Genomic DNA, 17,818 nt, shown 5'->3' with positions numbered 1-17,818 from the left:
CCAAAATGTTATTTTCATTATGTCATTAAGCAGGGTTCACTTGCTCAGAAGCCATCAGTAATTTCACACTACAGAGCAGTAGCAGACCGCAGTGGCAACTTTTATTTATGTATCTCTGAGTTAAAAATGGTTTTTTACATTTTTAAATAAAATAAAACTAAAAATGTAAAAATATGTAGCCTTATAAAAATAGATTATAGGGATTTGGGCTGCTTGTGATAGTTTGCCAATTCCTGGCCAATAGGGTAAAGTTCAGAAATCTCATTTGGCATTCAGGGCTCTACAGTTATGATCCCAACCCTGCCCTGTCCAATTTATTTTCCACTAATCCCCAGCATAAACTTTTTTCTTCAAATACCCTTTTTTTCACTCTTGCACAAAATATCATTCTCAATTCATTCTCCCAACCTTTGTTCATAGTATTTCATATTGTTTCTCCCAACCTATCTTCATATTATTTCATATTGTTTGGAAGGCCATCCCCTTTCTCTCTACCAGTATATAAATGTTAACCATTTTGTAGGGCCCAGCTCAAATTTCACTTTCTTGATAAAATTCTATTTTAATTTATCTTGCTCACTCAAACTTAGATTGTTGTCTCTACTACCAACTTTGGCATTTATCCATGTTACTTTATTTCCCATAATGATTTCTTGAGGGCAAAAAATGTTTTTAATTCTTTATACATTCTATAGCACTTAACACCTAATGGGGGTTCAGCAGTTAATTGTTGAATTGATAATATAATCAATTAATATAATTGATATTATATTATCAAATATAATTAATTTTATATTAATAAATATTATTAATACTCAAATAATATTAAATCAGCTACAATAGGCTTTTATTTTCATATTAAATATATAAACGAGAACTTTTCTGCTACCACATTATAAATGTTCTGGATTTTTAACTCTCAACTCTTAAAATACCTTTTTTTTTTTTTTTTAAACTATCCTGTGTGACAAAATGTGAAGTACACATTCACTTTTACATTGTACAGAAATGGCTACCTTAAGGAAAAGTCCTTGTGCTATGTGATTGTTTGAGTTGAGTAGTTGTTTCCCTTCCCACTCCCACCCTTTTCACTTTTTTCTTTTTTTTCTTTTAAATTATATTTTGATGTGGTTTTTTTCCCCCCAGTTTGCAAAAACCTGCCGCCTTTACAAGGCTGCCCCTCAAATCCCTCCAGAGAACAAAAGAAAAATAAAGCCTATATTAAAAATGTGTATAGTCAAGCAAAAAACATTTCTGCACTGACCATGTTAAAAAATGTATATTATCTTCACTTGGAATCTTTAATTGCTTTGTTAGGATGTGGGATAGCTTGTGGTTGCTCATTACAATAATCAGTTACTAAGTTTTTCAAAGTTAATTTGTCTTTATGATATTGCTGTCATTGTATTAGTTGTTCTTCTGATCCTGTTCACTTTGCTCTATATTAATTCATGCCGGTCTTTTAGGTTTCTCTGAAGTTGTCCCTTTCATTATTTCTTATAGCATAATAGAATTTGTTCAGCCTTTCCCCAACTTTTTGGGCAGCTTCTTGGCCACCTCAAGAAGAGCTATAAGTGTTTTTGCACATTTTTAGAATTTGATTTATTCCTTTAATGTACTTTCCTAACATGTTATACCTTCTGTCTTTTCCCTTTTTTCTCCCATTTCCCTTCTGAGTTAAATGTATTTTTGTATTTAACTCTTGTGTGTATATATGTATTCTTTTCTCTGATTAGTTCAGATAAGAGTGAATTTTAAGTGTCAGTTGCTCCTCCTTTTCTCCTTATTTAGTTAGATGCCTGTATGCTCATCTTGAGCAACTTCCCCTAACTTTTTCTTTTTCTTTTCCTTCTTAAGTGTTCCTCTTGACTTGTTTCCATTCTTCTCTTAAGCTCCTTAAAACATAAAAGTCTAATTGGACTCTATGTGAATCCAGATGAATATAGGGTTTAAAAGGGGATACATGTAATCTCTCCATTTTTGAATGTGAACAGTTTATATTGTTTTGTTTCTTTTGACTTGATTTAATTCACCTTTTTATGTTTCTTTCAATTCCTATGTTTGAACTTGTTTCTATAGAACTCTGATCTTTTCATTAAGAATACCTGGAAATCCTCTGTGTTTTAAACTTTTTCACCCTAGAGCTAGCTATTCTCAGTTTTACTAGAAAAATTATTCTTGGTTGTAAACCTTATATCCTTTGCCTCCTAGAATATCACCAAGTTCTCAGTGATAGATACTAAATCATGATTCCTTGGTATTTGAATTCTTATACTTCTGATTGCTTATAATATTTTTCTTTGACTTGGAAGCCCTGGATTCTGAATTCCCAGGATGTTTCAGAGTTTTTTTTTTGGAGTTTCTTTTAAGAAGTGATCATTTTATTCTTTTTATTTCCACTTTACCCTTAGGTTCTAAGAGGTCTGGGCAGTTTCCCCTTTTCAAATATCTTGAAATATGATGACTGGATTCATTGAACCTTTTATAATTGGTCTTTATTGTTTGTATTTCTCCTGGGTGTTATATGTCAAATGTTCCCTTAAGTTTTACTATTTTTGTTACAGATAAAGACTTTTATATCATTAAATGTTCTTTTTTCTTTTTTTCTATTTAGGATTGTAGTTAACTTTATTGAGTAAGTTACATTTGGTGGTAACCCCAAGCTGTTTTTCTCTATGAAATACAATATTCCAAGACCTATGGCCTTTCAACATAGTAGCTGCTAGGTCTTGTGTAATCCTTATTATAACTCGATCATATTTTAAGTAGATGTTGTTGTTTTTCTTGTTGCTTCCAAAAGTTTTTCCTTAACCTAGGAGCTTTGAAACTTTATTTGAAAATTTGTACCTAGGATCTCTTTCAGGTGGTGATTGGTGGATTTTTTCTATTTCTGCTTTGCCTTCTTGTTCTAGAACTCCAGGATAATTTTCCTTGATACTTTCTTTTAATATTGTATAAAAATTATTTTTCTAATTGCAATTTTTTAGTGTGACTGCTTATATTGTTTCTCTGTTCTGCAGATCAGTTGTTTTTTTTGATGAGATGTTATCTATGGTTGTATTCTTTCTCCTTTGTTTACTCATTTTTATTTATTTTAAAAAATTTTGTTTTTAGCAGCTATTCATGTAATCTAATTCTAGGTCTGGGGTATGGGGAATGATCCTCTAAATCTCAGGTTCTTCTTACTGTTATTTTCTGAGGTCTGTCTTGGGATTCAACCTTGAATTCTCCTTTATACTCCTAAGCCAAGGCAAGGGCCCCCACCCATACGCTTTTGCAAATAATCATGCTCCTTGCAGTATCTCAGGTGGCTGCAAACTACAGCTGTCTTCTCTGCCCTGGGGCTAGAACCCAGGGACTCTGCTCTCCTGTAAGTGCCTACAGTCAACAGCCAGTGCAGTTGCATTCACTGAATTCACTGAAAGTGTGTTAGCTCTCCCTCATCCCCGCTACTGCAGCCAACATAATTGTACTTGGTGTCCCTAGACAGTGAAAGATCCTTTAATTTTCCCCTACTCAGCCATTAAAAACCCCACACTGTGAGATGAAAGTTTCTAAAGCTGTGGTTACTTCCAAATCCAGTTGCTTTCCAGAGCTTGTTGATTGTGCAGGGCCAGCCATGGAGATGTTTGCACTTCAGTCAGGCTGAACCTCTGTCCCTGGAGGTAGGATCTCTCCTGCAGTTTTTTCAAGCTATTTTAGAACAACTGCTTATCCCTAATTTTTGTGTATTTCTGCGGTTCTATATTCTTTCTGAGGCAATGCTCTGTCTTTTTTTTGTGGAGAAAATTTGGAGAGCTGAAAGTTTTCAGACCTACTTCACTATCTTGCCAGAATCTTTTCTAATATATTAATTCTTTAATTTCTTCTCCGTGATCTCTTGATCAGTTTTTTTTACTTTGAGTTAAACTATGAAATTCCTCATGTTTTCTTCTATATTTTTACCCAATCTTTTGACTTTGCTTTAATATTTCTTGTGTGTTTTGTTTTGTTTTGTTTTGTTTTTTTTAAAGAGCATTTGACTTCTGTTGATTTATTCTAATTTTTAGAAAGTTTTTTGGCCTGGGTAGGATTTTATACATGTTATGCCAACTGTTAATTCCCTTTGCAGTTCGTTCTTCCATAGCTCGCATTTCTTTTCCATTTCCCCTCAAATACTTGTTTAATTTATAAAAAACATTATAAATTTTTGTTTCAACTTTTCTAAGAATTTTTGTTGAACTTGTTCCCAAATTTTTTTTTTCTTTTGAGACATTGGTTCTAGATGTTCTAGAGTCACTCTCATCTTCCATGGTTGTGTTTTGAGTATCTCTGCCACCATAATAATAGCTCTTTAGAGTAGGATTCTTTTTGTTTGTTTGCTTGCTCATTCTTCCAGCCTGCTATCTCACTTTGAACTTCAACTTAGTACGGGGTTCTGCATATTTTTAGAGGGAAGATCTTGTTTTGGGTAATGAGTGTTGTATTATTCCAGGATCCTAGGTATGGGCTGGAGACCTACAAGCTTTTAAGATTCTTACCCAAAAGGATCTGATCACTATTTCCCTTTTCTGAACTTTGCTAGTTTGTGACCTGGACTTAAAGCTGAGCAACAGTTCTGTGAGTTTATACTCCATTTAGAGTTTCATTAGACTGCTACTGACAGGACAGCTTTTTTGTTGTTCTTGAATGACAAAACTTCAGGCTTTCCTTTGTTCTGGGATTCCTGTCCTGATTATTATTCTGTAGGCTTCAAAGTGAACACTATTCTGGATCAGAAATCCTTCTCTTCTTTTGCTTTCTAAGCCACATCACAGCTGCTAGTTTCTGAACTTACTCATTTATTGATATATTGCCCCAAATTTTTTTTACTCAGGAATGCTATCTTTTGGGAATACTTCCTCTTCTCAGTTTATCCTAGATCTGTGACTTGAAAACTGGGTAGTGGGTGCCAAAACAAAACTGTTACTGTATTTTATATACAGTACCCCAGTATAAGTCTGGAAACTCCTTTTGCCCCATATAATACAGCTTCTCCCTTTGCATTGGAGTACTCCCTGCATACTCTGTTTTGGCCAGTCCTTGTCTCCTCTGTTCTGCAGACCTTTCTGTCTGTCTTCTTATGGTCTTCACTTCCCACCCATCTGTATACCTTTGGACTTGCCCATTATATGCCCCAGAATCCCATTATCCTGCAAGATCACATAATCCCTGGGATTTATATCTCATTCTGGTCCTCTGACTTGGTACATCTGTGATTGGAATATATGCATAGCACTTTCCCCCCAGACCCTCTATATAATATGGGTTATTAAAAGCTATCTATCTCTTCAGTTTCCATCCAGTTATATATCTTTGTATTTTCCATCAAGTCCCTATTCTCAAACCTCTCCTTAACTTCCTTTTACGTATTGTTTTCCCCCATCAAATTAAGGTTAGGGACTGTCTTTCTTTTTTTATATCCATATCCTCATAATAGGCATTTAAATACTTGTTTATTGACTGACTGACTGTGTTGACCTGGGCTGAAAAAAATGATTCACAGTGACTTTTTTTCCCCACAATCTATCAGGAGTTGATATAGTACATTTTCTAGTGCCAGTTTTTTTTTTTTTTTTTTTTTTTTTTTCCCTTCAGGAGTAGGATAGCCTTGCTGCACTTCTTATTACCCTGTTATCTTTTTTTTTTTTTTTTTTTTAGTATCCTATTAATAATTATATCTTTTTCTGCATCCTTGAATCATGGCAATTTTTGCCATAAATACATAAAACCATAATTTTGTTTCATAAAGCTATGCATCTTGTTTTTCTTCTTTCAGGCCCAGGGTAGTGTAGTATCTTAACACGTTGGTATTGTAAATATTTTATTATTTCTTCAATAGGAGTCTTCAATATTTGTTCTGCTAATCCACAAGCATTTATTAAGTGTCTACCATTTGGCAGGGATCATACTAGGTGATGAGGGTACTAGAGCAAAGATTAAAATAATCCTCATTCAAAAGGAGTTTATTTCCTAATAGGGAAGACAAATACAAAACTCATTCCCACCCTCAAATAAATAAAAAGCGGTTAAAGAGAATATATTTTGGTAGGGAGAGTACTAGCAGTTGGGGGCTTTAGGAAAGGCTTTGTGTATAAGACAGTATTTTGGTTATGTCTTTTTTTTTTTAAATTTTTTTATTTAATAATTACTTTATATTGACACTCGTTTCTGTTCCGATTTTTTTTTTCCCTCCCTCCCTTCCACCCCCTCCCCTAGATGGCAAGCAGTCCTTTATATGTTGGATATGTTGCAGTATATCCTAGATACAATATATGTTTGCAGAACCGAACAGTTCTCTTGTTGCATAGGGAGAATTGGATTCAGAAGGTATAAATAACCCGGGAAGAAAAACAAAAATGCAGATAGTTCACATTCGTTTCCCAGTGTTCTTTCTTTGGGTGTAGCTGCTTTTGTCCGTCATTTATCAATTGAAACTCAGGTCTCTTTGTCAAAGAAATCCACTTCCATCAAAATATGTCCTCATACAATATCGTTGTCGAAGTGTATAATGATCTCCTGGTTCTGCTCATTTCACATAGCATCAGTTCATGTAAGTCTCGCCAGTCCTCTCTATATTCATCCTGCTGGTCATTTCTTACAGAACAATAATATTCCATAACATTCATATACCACAATTTACCCAGCCATTCTCCAATTGATGGGCATCCATTCATTTTCCAGTTTCTGGCCACTACAAACAGGGCTGCTACAAACATTTTGGCACATACAGGTCCCTTTCCCTTCTTTAGTATTTCTTTGGTTATGTCTTAAAAGAAATTAGGAGTTCTCAGAGGTGGAGATGAGCAGAAGCATTCTAATGACCTGAGATGACTCCAGTGCAAAGACAAAAAAATGGGACATATGTAATGTAATAGATGAGAATTAGAATAGGCCAATTAACTTGATTGCAGAGTAAAGGAGAAGATGCAGTGTCAGATGCATCTGGAAAGAAAAGTTGGGGCTAGGTTGTGAAGAGCCTTAAAAATGAATCCGAGAAGTTTATATTATATGGTAGAATGGCAGTTCTCAAACTTTTTGGTCTCATAGTCCTTTTATAATCTTTTTTTTTTTTTAATAACTTTTTATTGATAGAACGCATGCCAGGGTAATTTTTTACAGCATTATCCCTTGCATTCACTTCTGTTCAGATTTTTCCCCTCCCTCCCTCCACCCCTTCCCCTAGATGGCAAGCAGTCCTTTACATGTTGAATGGGTTGCAGTATATCCTAGATACAATATATGTGTGTAGAACCGAACAGTTTTCTTGTTGCACAGGGAGAATTGAATTCAGAAGGTATAAATAACCTGGGAAGAAAAACAAAAATGCAAGCAGTTTATATTCATTCCCCAGTGTTCTTTCTCTGGGTGTAGCTGCTTCTGTCCATCTTTGATCAATTAAGGCTCTCTTTGTCGAAGGGATCCACTTCCATCAGAATACATCCTCAAACAGTATCGTTGTTGAGGTATATAATGATCTCCTGGTTCTGCTCATTTCACTCAGCATCAGTTCATGTAAGTCTCGCCAGTCGTCTCTGTATTCATCCTGCTGGTCATTCCTTATAGAACAATAATATTCCATAACATTCATATACCACAATTTACTCAACCATTCTCCAATTGATGGGCATCCTTTCATTTTCCAGCTTCTAGCCACTACAAACAGGGCTGCCACAAACATTTTGGCACATACAGGTCCCTTTCCTTTCTTTAGTATCTCTTTGGGGTATAAACCCAGTAGAAACACTGCTGGATCAAAGGGTATGCACAGTTTGATAGCTTTTTGAGCATAGTTCCAAATTGTTCTCCAGAATGGCTCGATGTGTTCACAATTCCACCAACAATGTATCAGTGTCCCTGTTTTCCCACATTTCCTCCAACATTCCACATCATCTTTCCCTGTCACTCTAGCCAATCTGACAGGTGTGTAGTGGTATCTCAGAGTTGTCTTAATTTGCATTTCTCTGATTAATAATGATTTGGAGCATATTTTCATATGTCTATAAATAGTTTCAATTTCTTTGTCTGAGAATTGTCTGTTCATATCCTTTGACCATTTATTAATTGAAGAATGGTTTGATTTCTTATAGATTAGAGTCAATTCTCTATATATTTTGGAAATGAGGCCTTTATCAGAACCTTTGATTGTAAAAGTGTTTTCCCAGTTTATTGTTTCCCTTCTAATCTTGTTTGCATTTGTTTTGTTTGTACAAAAACTTTTCAATTTGATATAATCAAAATTTTCTATGTTGTGGTCAATAGTGAGCTCTAGTTCTTCTTTGGTCATAAATTCCTCCCTCTTCCACAGGTCTGCGAGGTAGACTATCCTATGCTCTTCCAATTTATTTATCATCTCATTCTTTATGCCTAGGTCATGAACCCATTTTGACCTTATCTTGGTGTACGGTGTTAAGTGTTGGTCCATGCCTTGTTTCTGCCATACTGATTTCCAATTTTCCCAGCAATTTTTGTCAAATAATGCATTCTTATCCCAGAAACTGGTGTCTTTGGGTTTGTCAAACACTATATTATTAAAGTTATTGGCTGTTTTGTCCTTTGAACCTAACCTATTCCATTGATCAACTAGTCTATTTCTTAGCCAATACCAGATGGTTTTAGTAACTGCTGCTTTATAATATAATTTTAGATCTGGTACAGCTAGGCCACCTTCATTTGATTTTTTTTTTCATTAATTCCCTTGAAATTCTTGACCTTTTGTTTTTCTATATGAACTTTGTTGTTATTTTTTCTAATTCATCAAAGTAGTTTTTTGGGAGTCTGATTGGTATAGCGCTAAATAAGTAGATTAATTTAGGTAGTAATGTCATCTTTATTATATTTGCTCGCCCAATCCAAGAGCATTTAATATTTTTCCAGTTGGTTACATCAGACTTCATTTGTGTGGAAAGTATTTTGTAGTTTTGCTCATAAAGTTTCTGATTTTCTCCTTTTATAATCTTAAAAATGATTGAGAATCTTTTTATATTCTTAAAAAATAATTGAGGCTTCCAAAGAACTTTTATTTTTGTGTTTGCTATATTAGAATTTAAAACTGAAAAGATTTTTAAATATTAATCCATTGAAGAACAATGATAATAAGCCAATTGCTAATACAAATCCTTCCCTCCCTCTCCCCCCTCACCCCCTCCCACCCCTCCCCCCAGCAATTGGGATTAAGTGGCTTGCCCAGGGTCAAATAGCTAAGAAGTGTTAAGTATCTGAGGACAGCTTGGAACTCAAGTCCTCCTGACTTCATGGCTGGCACTCTATCCACTACGCCATCTAATTGTCCCCTTTTTTTTTTTAATTTCTCAAAAAAAAATTAGAAGATTTTCTTTTATATATTTTTGTTGATCTCTTTAATAGCTGAAATTTTCATAATGAAATTTAGCCTAATAGCTGAATTTTCATATTTGCTTCTATATTCAGGTGGTATGTTGTTTTGGTTGAAGCATATGAAGAAAATCTGACCTCAGACATATGTCTGAGGGAGGGCTAATTAGTAGGCAAATAATGTTTTAATATTATTATAAAATTACATGAATTAAATTATATTATAAAAATAGTTTTGACTTCATGGACTCCCTGAGTGGGCTGCTCAGACCACACTTTGAGAACCACTATCCTAAAGGCAATAGAGAGAAGCTGGATTTGAGTAGGAGACCGACATAGTCAGATCTTTGTTTAAGTAAAATCATTTGGTAGCATTACTTAGGATAGACTGGAGTAGGGAAAGACTGGAGGCAGGGAGACTAGGTAAAAGGCTTTTCTTGGTAAGAAGTGATAGGGTAGTTTTGTGAGTGGAGAAAAAAGTTGAATTTGGGAGATGTCAGTAGAGGTACAAATGTCAAGATTTGGCAATTGATATATATATATATATATATATATATATATATATATATATATATACACACATACATACACATATATATATATGATGAGGGAGAATGAGTACAAACCTGGACAAGTCACATCTTTAACAGAAATAGGAATGTTTAAAAGAGAAAGGAAAGGTTTTTAGAGGAAAATAATAAGGATAGCAATAACATTTATAAATTTGCAAGTCATTTTACATGTAATTCATAAAGATATTTAATTTTTGGACATATTGGGTTTGTGTTGTCTCTGGGACATCTCATGTGAAATGTCCAACAGGCTATTGGGGTGGCAGGACTAACTCTTAGGAAAGAGACTAAGATTGAATATAGAGATGTGAGAATCATCTACATAAAGATGATATCCTTAGGAAGTAATGAGGTCACCAAGAGAAAATGGAAAGAAGAGAAGAGGGTTTAGTACAGAACCTTGGGAAATTCTCAGTTAAGGGTTATAATGACTGAAGAAAAAGGAAGAAACAAAAAAAGATTTTAATGACTCCTGGAAAAAGAAGACTGAGAAAGAATAGTCACATAGCAGTTGAAATTTAGAAAGAGAAAAGTAGGAGAAAATAAGATCATGGAATTCCATAAAATAGAGAATATGTTGGAGGGAAAAGGTGGTCAAAAATGTCAAATAACAATAGTTAAACACTTATATAGCACTTTTTTGCAAGTAACTTTTAAAATTTTTTATTTAATCTTCACTGCCACCCTGAATGGGAAGTGCTGTTACTATGCCCATTTTTAAATTGAGGAAGCTGAAGCAGATAAAGGCCATGTCACTTTCCTCAAATAAGATAGCTTGTAAATGTCTGAAAACTCAAACTTTCCTTACTGGAGGCCTGGCATTCTATCTACTCTAATAGAGTAGATAGATTGAGAAGGATAAGAACTGAAAAAGACTGGAAGATTTGGTGATTTAATACATTATTGGTAACTTTGGAGAGAGTAATTTCATTTAAATGATGTGATGGAAAACTAGATTGCCAAGAGTTGAGTAGGAGAAAGAAGAAAAAATGGAAACAAAGAATGGAGAGAGGTTTTAAAAATTGTCTGAGAATTCTGAGGTACCACTTTACACCTGTTAGATTGATTAAGATGACAAGAAAAGATAATTAATGCATTAATTAATTAATTAAAGGATAAAAATTTTGGAGGGGATGTGAGAGAATTGGGACACTGATACATTGTGGAGTTCTGAACTGATCCAACTCTTCTGGAGAGCAATTTGGAATTATGCCCAAAAGACTATTAAACTGCAAACTCTTTGATCCAGCAGTGACTCTACTGGGCTTGTATCCTAAAGAGATCATAAAAAAGAGAAAAGGACATACATCTGCACAAATGTTTGTGGCAGCCCTTTTTGAAGTAGCAAAGAACTGGAAACTTGGATGCCCATTAATTGGAGAATGGCTGAATAAGTTTTGATATATGAATGTTATGGAATATTATTGCTTTATAAGAAATGATCAGCAGGATGGTTTCAGAGAGGCCTGGAGAGACTTAACAGGAGCTGATGCTAGATGAAGTGAGTAGAACCAAAAGAACATTGTACCTAGCAACAAGATTATATGATGATCAATTACGATGGACATAGCTCTTTTCAACAATGAGGTCAATCAAGCCAGTTCCAATAGACTTATGATGGGGAGAGAGCCCTCTTCATCCAAAAGGAGAATAGTGGGAACTGAATGTGAATCACACATAGTATTTTCAGCAGTTTTTTTTTTGTTGTTGTTGTTTGCTTACTTGTTTTTTCTTTCTCATTTTTTCCCCTTTTGGTCTATTTTTTCTTGTACAGCATGATAAATGTGGAAATATGGTTAAAAGAATTGCATATATTTAACCTATCTATATTGGATTACTTGTCTTGAAGGAAAGTAGGGAGGGAAGGAGAAAAATATGGAACGCAAGGTTTTACAAAAGTGGATGTTGAAAACTATCTTTGCATGAATTTTGAAAAATATATTATTGTTTTTTTAAAAAGATGGATGCAGAATAATGCAACTTTTAAGAATAGATTAGCTTCCTTTAATTTTGCTATCTAAATTGCAAGGATTTTTGTTAGAGCTAAAGAAAACTTTAGGCTCCAACCTTTGATTAGTGCCTTAATATTATTGATTTTTTGAAAACAATACATGATTAAAGAGCTCCTCAATTACAACTACATAAAAAAAAAAAAAGCCAGTCCTTAGAAGACACAATAGGGGGGAAAAATAGTCTGAAAAAGGGAGAAGCTATAGGATTTTAGCTTAGGGGGTGGCAGAAGGATGAGGGAAGGACTTTTGCGCATTCTTGAAAACTCATACCAAAATCAAATGATCTTAATTAGAGAAAGGAGAGGAAATGTAGGAAACTTGAGATGGGAAGGGCAGGTTTGGAAGTTTCTGTCTGAAGTGAGAGAGAAAATCGATTTAGGGAGCAGTAATAAAAATATCATGCTGAATTGAGGGCCCAGGTGAAGTTGGGAAACTTGGGATTTATAATGCATCCGGTTAGCATGATTGTAAGACTTCCTTTGGCTTTGTTGGACATTCTTAGTAGTAGTAGGGAAGATAGACAATAGAAGTAATCCAACACATCTAAATACAAACCTCAATATTTTTGACAAGAGATGCAATTATTGTACCTTAAAATCTTTGTTAGGACTTTTCTGATTTTGTTCTTAATCCTTTTGAATTGACTGATTTTTATATATGAACTGAGTCCTAACTGCCTTCCCATCATTTAAGGTAGTAGCAGTCAATTTATCAATGTTTACTCAGTTATAGGAAATTTTATTAAATCTCTTTATAATTTTATCATAACATATCTTCATACCTCTCATACCAGTTTATAGTTTTCTGACTTAGGTACTGTCTTATCACTTATAAGTGATTTTAAGTTTTTCATGGACAGAGACTGTTTTATTTGTCTTGGTTAAATTGTTATAATAAAAACTTATTAGTATGATAATCTCTATTCAGCTGGCAGCATTGATTGTCTGCTTTATGAAAGATACCTCTAAGTTCTCCTGAAAATGAAGAGAAGTATAAGATGTGGTTTATATCTCAAAGTGCTTACATTCCTTGGAAATTTGGGGAGAGAAAATAGAAACATAAAAATTAGCATTACAAATGGAGGTAACATGGATCCCAAGGTCATGTGAAAAGGTCATGCTGAATGTGAAAACATTTAAGTGCTATAGGAACTGAGTATGGAGACATCACTCTGCTTGGGGTATTCAGAGAAGTAGAAGCAGGAGTACTGGAGGCTGAATCTTGAAGGATGAGGAGGTTGTAGGTTGGTAAAACAGGAAAGGTGAGAGAATGTGAACAAGACTTGCAAGACTTTTTGAGGACAGGGAGGAACCTTCTTCCAGGGTTCTTCTTGGACTTCTCATTTGGCTGGCTGTGCCTTTCTTTACAAAGTAAAATATGTGGAACCTTCAACATTATCATTATCATCATCACCATCACCACCTACATTTGTAGTCAGATTATTTATAGCTCTATCTTCATTATGTATAGCCCACACATCATTGACTACTATAGACTTTTTTCTGATTACAGATTTGTGATTATCCGCCGGGAAAAACTGATCCAGGATCATATGGCAAAGCTCCAAGTGAATCTGAGACCTGTAGATGTAGATCCTGAATGTTTGCGTTGGACTCCTGTCATTGTCTCCAATTCTGTAGTCTCAGAGGAAGAGGAAGAGGATGCAGAGGAAGGAGAAAATGAAGAGCAGCAGTGCCAGGAAAAGGAACTGGATTCCAGTGTAAGGGTATAAGTAAAGGTCCTTCTTTCCCCTACATTGTCCTCTCCTCCCTTCAAGGTCAAAAGCATCTTTAGAGGCATTATGTTACATGGGAAAGCATATTGCATTTGGAATTTGAGGACCTGGGTTCAAATCCTGTATTTGTCACAATTTGCTCATCTGTAAAATGCAAGAGAGGGAAAATAGATGGCCTCCATAGCCTCTTTCAGCTCCTAATCTATTTATGATTCTGTGATATGTTTTGAGTTGTCATCAGTGTTGGTGATGTATGATATGAGATTTCATAATTTTTTTGTCATTATCTGCCGAGCAGAGCTGATAGGTACATCAAATGATTTAATAGCAGAACATTTAGGAAGATGTGTTTGGTGTAGTAGGAAAAAAAGGACACTGAATTTTAAATCACAAAACTTGAGTTCAAATCTTAGCCTCAGCCTCTTCTGAGAATTTGGCCAAATTACCTCATCTCTCTGGGTCTCTGTTTCTTCATCTGTAAAAAGAAAGGATTGAAAAAGAAGATTTTTAAGATTTCTTCCAGCTCTAAGTCTTTGATCCGTATTTTGTTACTCTTGGCTACTGTGAATAGTATCAAAATGAACATAATGTCTTTCTTATAGAGATTTCATTTTAAAATTTTAGGTGAACACCTAATTTCTGAGCAACAGAGATCACTTTGATAATTAAGGAAAATATAAATCTGAAAATTAGGCATAGTGAAATTGGATCAGTTTCTCTTGAAGTGACTGTAAAATAAACTGATGAAAGTGTGTGTGTGTGTGTGTGTGTGTGTGTGTGTGTGTGTACACGTACATCCATAGGTAGATCATGTGATTGTCTTAAGTATTTTCCTGTTAAAAAGTTGTTTCATTTTCTGGATTTTTAAATATTAAATATTGTATCATATATTACACAGAAAATCTTTTCAGTTCTCTGTGATTATAGATGCATTTTTAGTCACTTCTGGACATTGTATTAAATATCTAACTATTTCAAAAAGATAGCTGTCACTTTTTTTTCCTTAACAGCTTGTTTAACAGTTTTTCTTTTCTCAACAACTTAGTACCTAAAATGCTGGAAGAGATAGGTACAACCAATAGGATACTGAAAAAAAACTTAACTAAATTTTTTTTTTTTTTTTGGAATCAGATGTCAAAGCCAGTGTCTTGGGAGAAAAAAGAAGATTCTTATTCAATAGAGAATGAAAAGAAACCAGATATTATTGCACCAGCTAATTCTACACGACTAAACAAGGAAGTTCTTCCCCTAGATAGTCTTCCAGCAAATAGTCAACCATCTCGGAGAGGCCGATGGGGACGTAAGAACAAAAAAGTCCGAGAGCCTTTTAGTGAGAAAGATTCTAAACTTCCCTTGGAAGAAACACCATCGGTTCCTCGGGGAAGATATGGCGAATGTGAAGAAAAATCTGAAGCCTCTCAGGAACAGTTCACTGAGAGTGAAGAGCATTCGACAGCTTTAGAGGGGCGGTTTGGCAAAGATGAAAAACCAGAAGTCCCCAAAAGACGATTAAATGAAAATGTAGAGATATGGAGAGGACCACTGAAGAAAAGCCCAGAGCCCCTCAAGTGCAGATTACCAGAAGGGAGTGATCGACTGCCTCACCGGTATAATGATGGAGAAAGAGCCATTTTGAGGGGCTTTAGTGAGAGTAGTGAAGAGGAAGAAGAACCTGAGAGTCCTCGGTCAAATTCACCACCTGTACTCACTAAACCCACATTAAAACGAAAGGTATAGTGCATTATATTTCCAGTCTTCTAATTGTAACTTAAATTGTAGGTTTACCTCATCCTGTAATATTTCAAGAGCTAAAGCATGTTTGTTGCTTCTGTCTTTAAAAGTATATGCATTTATCTAATGTAGCCATTGACTGGATCCTTCAGACACAAATTTGATATGTATGTCACTCTGATGGATAAAGAAAATATTCCTCATAATCTTCAAGAATTGGCTGAAGGGTTATGTGTTTAGATTTTTGGTTTGGGATTTAAACCATGGTTTGCAGAAGACTTGAAACGCTTTTGTTTTCTTAAGTTTGCAAAGATGATATAGAGGTGTTTATGATGAGGCAGTGGAGCCAGGTGTTGAGTTAGGAGGAAATTTGGTTAGGGCTTTTCTCCAGGGATCCTTAAGAGGGTAGTAGTCTGGCTCTGCCATTGTTCCTGGGGAGCCCATTCCCCCCACCAGAATTCTTTTTATTGTTTCCCTTCCCTCAAATGTTTTGGTTCAACTTTATTTAATAGATCTTTTTTTTGAACAATGATGTATGAAGTTTGAAGTTATCATTTTCTGAATGAGAGCAACATTGGCAAAGGTTAAAGGCAGGCATTAAGCTAGGTGCATTTTAGGCAGTTTTGTGATAGAAGTGTCACCTAGAGCCTGATGTTGAGTAAGCCAAAATGTTTTCACCTCTAGTGGCTATAAGTTGCCAGGCATGTCTGCGGTTAGATGTCTGGTTCAAGACTAGGATACCAGATTCAGTCTTAGGCCTCTCCGTTTCATAACCATGTGACATGATTAATTTTTTTTAGTAATGAAAATTTTCACAGTATTTGACAATTATGTTTAACAGTAGGAGGACTAAAATGGAAATTAAAGAAATTAAGTTCTGACTCTGGCTTTGTGGTTAACTACATGATCACAAATAAATTTCTAAATTCTCATGTCTTATTGTACTTCCTGTAACTTGGAAGAAATAATTTCTGTCCCACAGAAGTTCATTAAAAGGCCTTATAAATAAGATAATGCATTTTGAGGGTCTTAATAAAGCAACACTAAATAAATTAGAATATCAATAATTTCTTGTCACTGTACTATCAGAATCATTCTTTAGTTAATGTTTTGTGACACATTTAATAAAACAAAATTGCTTTTATTTCCAAATAGCTTCATTATCACTGAGTGTATAAACTTCAAATTTAGTATTTCTGTGCTATGTTGCCTTTTTTCTAGCACAGCTTTCTTGTTACAAAGTCTCTAGAAGATTTATACTGATGTTCTATTAACCTTTTTCTTTCTTTCTTTCTTTTTTCTTTTTCCCGTTAATCTTCTTAAGTTCTATGAGGCAAATTTTTTTTTTTGTCCTCATTTGACTCTTAAGACATGGAAAAAAGTTGTATATTACTTCAAGGGAGAGAGAAAATTATTTCAGTATTGAAGATCTCTTTCCATTTCCCAGGATATTCTTCCCTTCCTCAAATAGACTGAAGAAAAGTAAATGAATCTTATCTGATCTTTATGAAAATTACATGAGATAACATGTAAAGAACTTTACTTACAAACCTTTAAATTTCATTTATAAGTGCCAGTTTAATCTATCTTAATTGCCTTTTACTTCTGTTCATAGTAATATTACATATACAGTATTTAACTTAGGGAAAATTTCATACATATTAGCTACATATAGTGGTAGACAGTAGTAAAGTGCTGCTCTCCCTTCCCTCCAAATCCCATATGTCTGAATACTGTGAAATTGGGGGAGAAAACACTTCAGCAATCAGCAGAAAAATGAAAATACTCTGTTTATAAAATTGTCTCACTTTTGGTTCTATTAGAACCATGGTTTCATTTTTTTGAGGATACTAAAAGAAAATTCTTTATTTTGAAAATAGAAACCAATTCTTCATCGGAGAAGGAGAGTCCGAAAACGAAAACACCACAATAGCAGTGTGGTCACAGAAACTATCTCTGAGACCACAGAAGTGTTAGATGAACCCTTTGAGGATTCCGACTCTGAGAGGCCAATGCCAAGATTAGAACCTACATTTGAAATTGATGAAGAGGAGGAAGAAGAGGATGAAAATGAACTGTTTTCCAGAGGATACTTTCATTGTTTACCCTCCCAGGAGGTCCTCAGGCATCGATCTTCTTCTAAGAGGAAGTCTAAAGATATAGAGGAAGAATCAGATGATGCTGATGGTATGTGTCATAGAACTTTTTAATTGTCCATTATTGCAATTCAGAATATATAACCATCTTTAAAGAATTTTAAAGGAATCCCACAATCCTGGCTTTGTTACTAAGTTCATAAAAGTAAGACTTTGGAGACCCTCTGATGTTTCTATTCTCTAATCTTTTAGAAATACAAGTACTCTCTTTGTACACTTTTCTTTAATGGACAGCTAGCATGTATAGAGTGCTGGGCCTGG

General features: G+C 34.7%; 1 protein-coding gene across 2 annotated transcripts in view; it reads left to right on the top strand.

Moving 5' to 3' along the window:
- Positions 1-17,818, top strand: part of KAT6A (lysine acetyltransferase 6A) — a 147,591-nt gene that overhangs the window by 122,553 nt on the left and 7,220 nt on the right. The window contains exons 13-15 of one of the 2 annotated variants that reach the window (XM_051975593.1): positions 13,448-13,655; positions 14,802-15,401; positions 17,282-17,588. In XM_051975593.1, coding sequence (XP_051831553.1) covers positions 13,448-13,655; positions 14,802-15,401; positions 17,282-17,588 — 1,115 coding nt within the window. Of the gene's footprint in view, positions 1-13,429; positions 13,656-14,801; positions 15,402-17,281; positions 17,589-17,818 lie in introns of both variants that reach the window. The other variant, XM_051975592.1, reaches the window with a different exon arrangement.

The sequence above is a fragment of the Antechinus flavipes genome, chromosome 2 (assembly GCF_016432865.1).
Source record: "Antechinus flavipes isolate AdamAnt ecotype Samford, QLD, Australia chromosome 2, AdamAnt_v2, whole genome shotgun sequence".
Classification (NCBI taxonomy): domain Eukaryota; kingdom Metazoa; phylum Chordata; class Mammalia; order Dasyuromorphia; family Dasyuridae; genus Antechinus; species Antechinus flavipes.
Note: the sequence above shows the minus strand (reverse complement) of the source record. Positions and strands in the feature narration are given on the sequence as shown.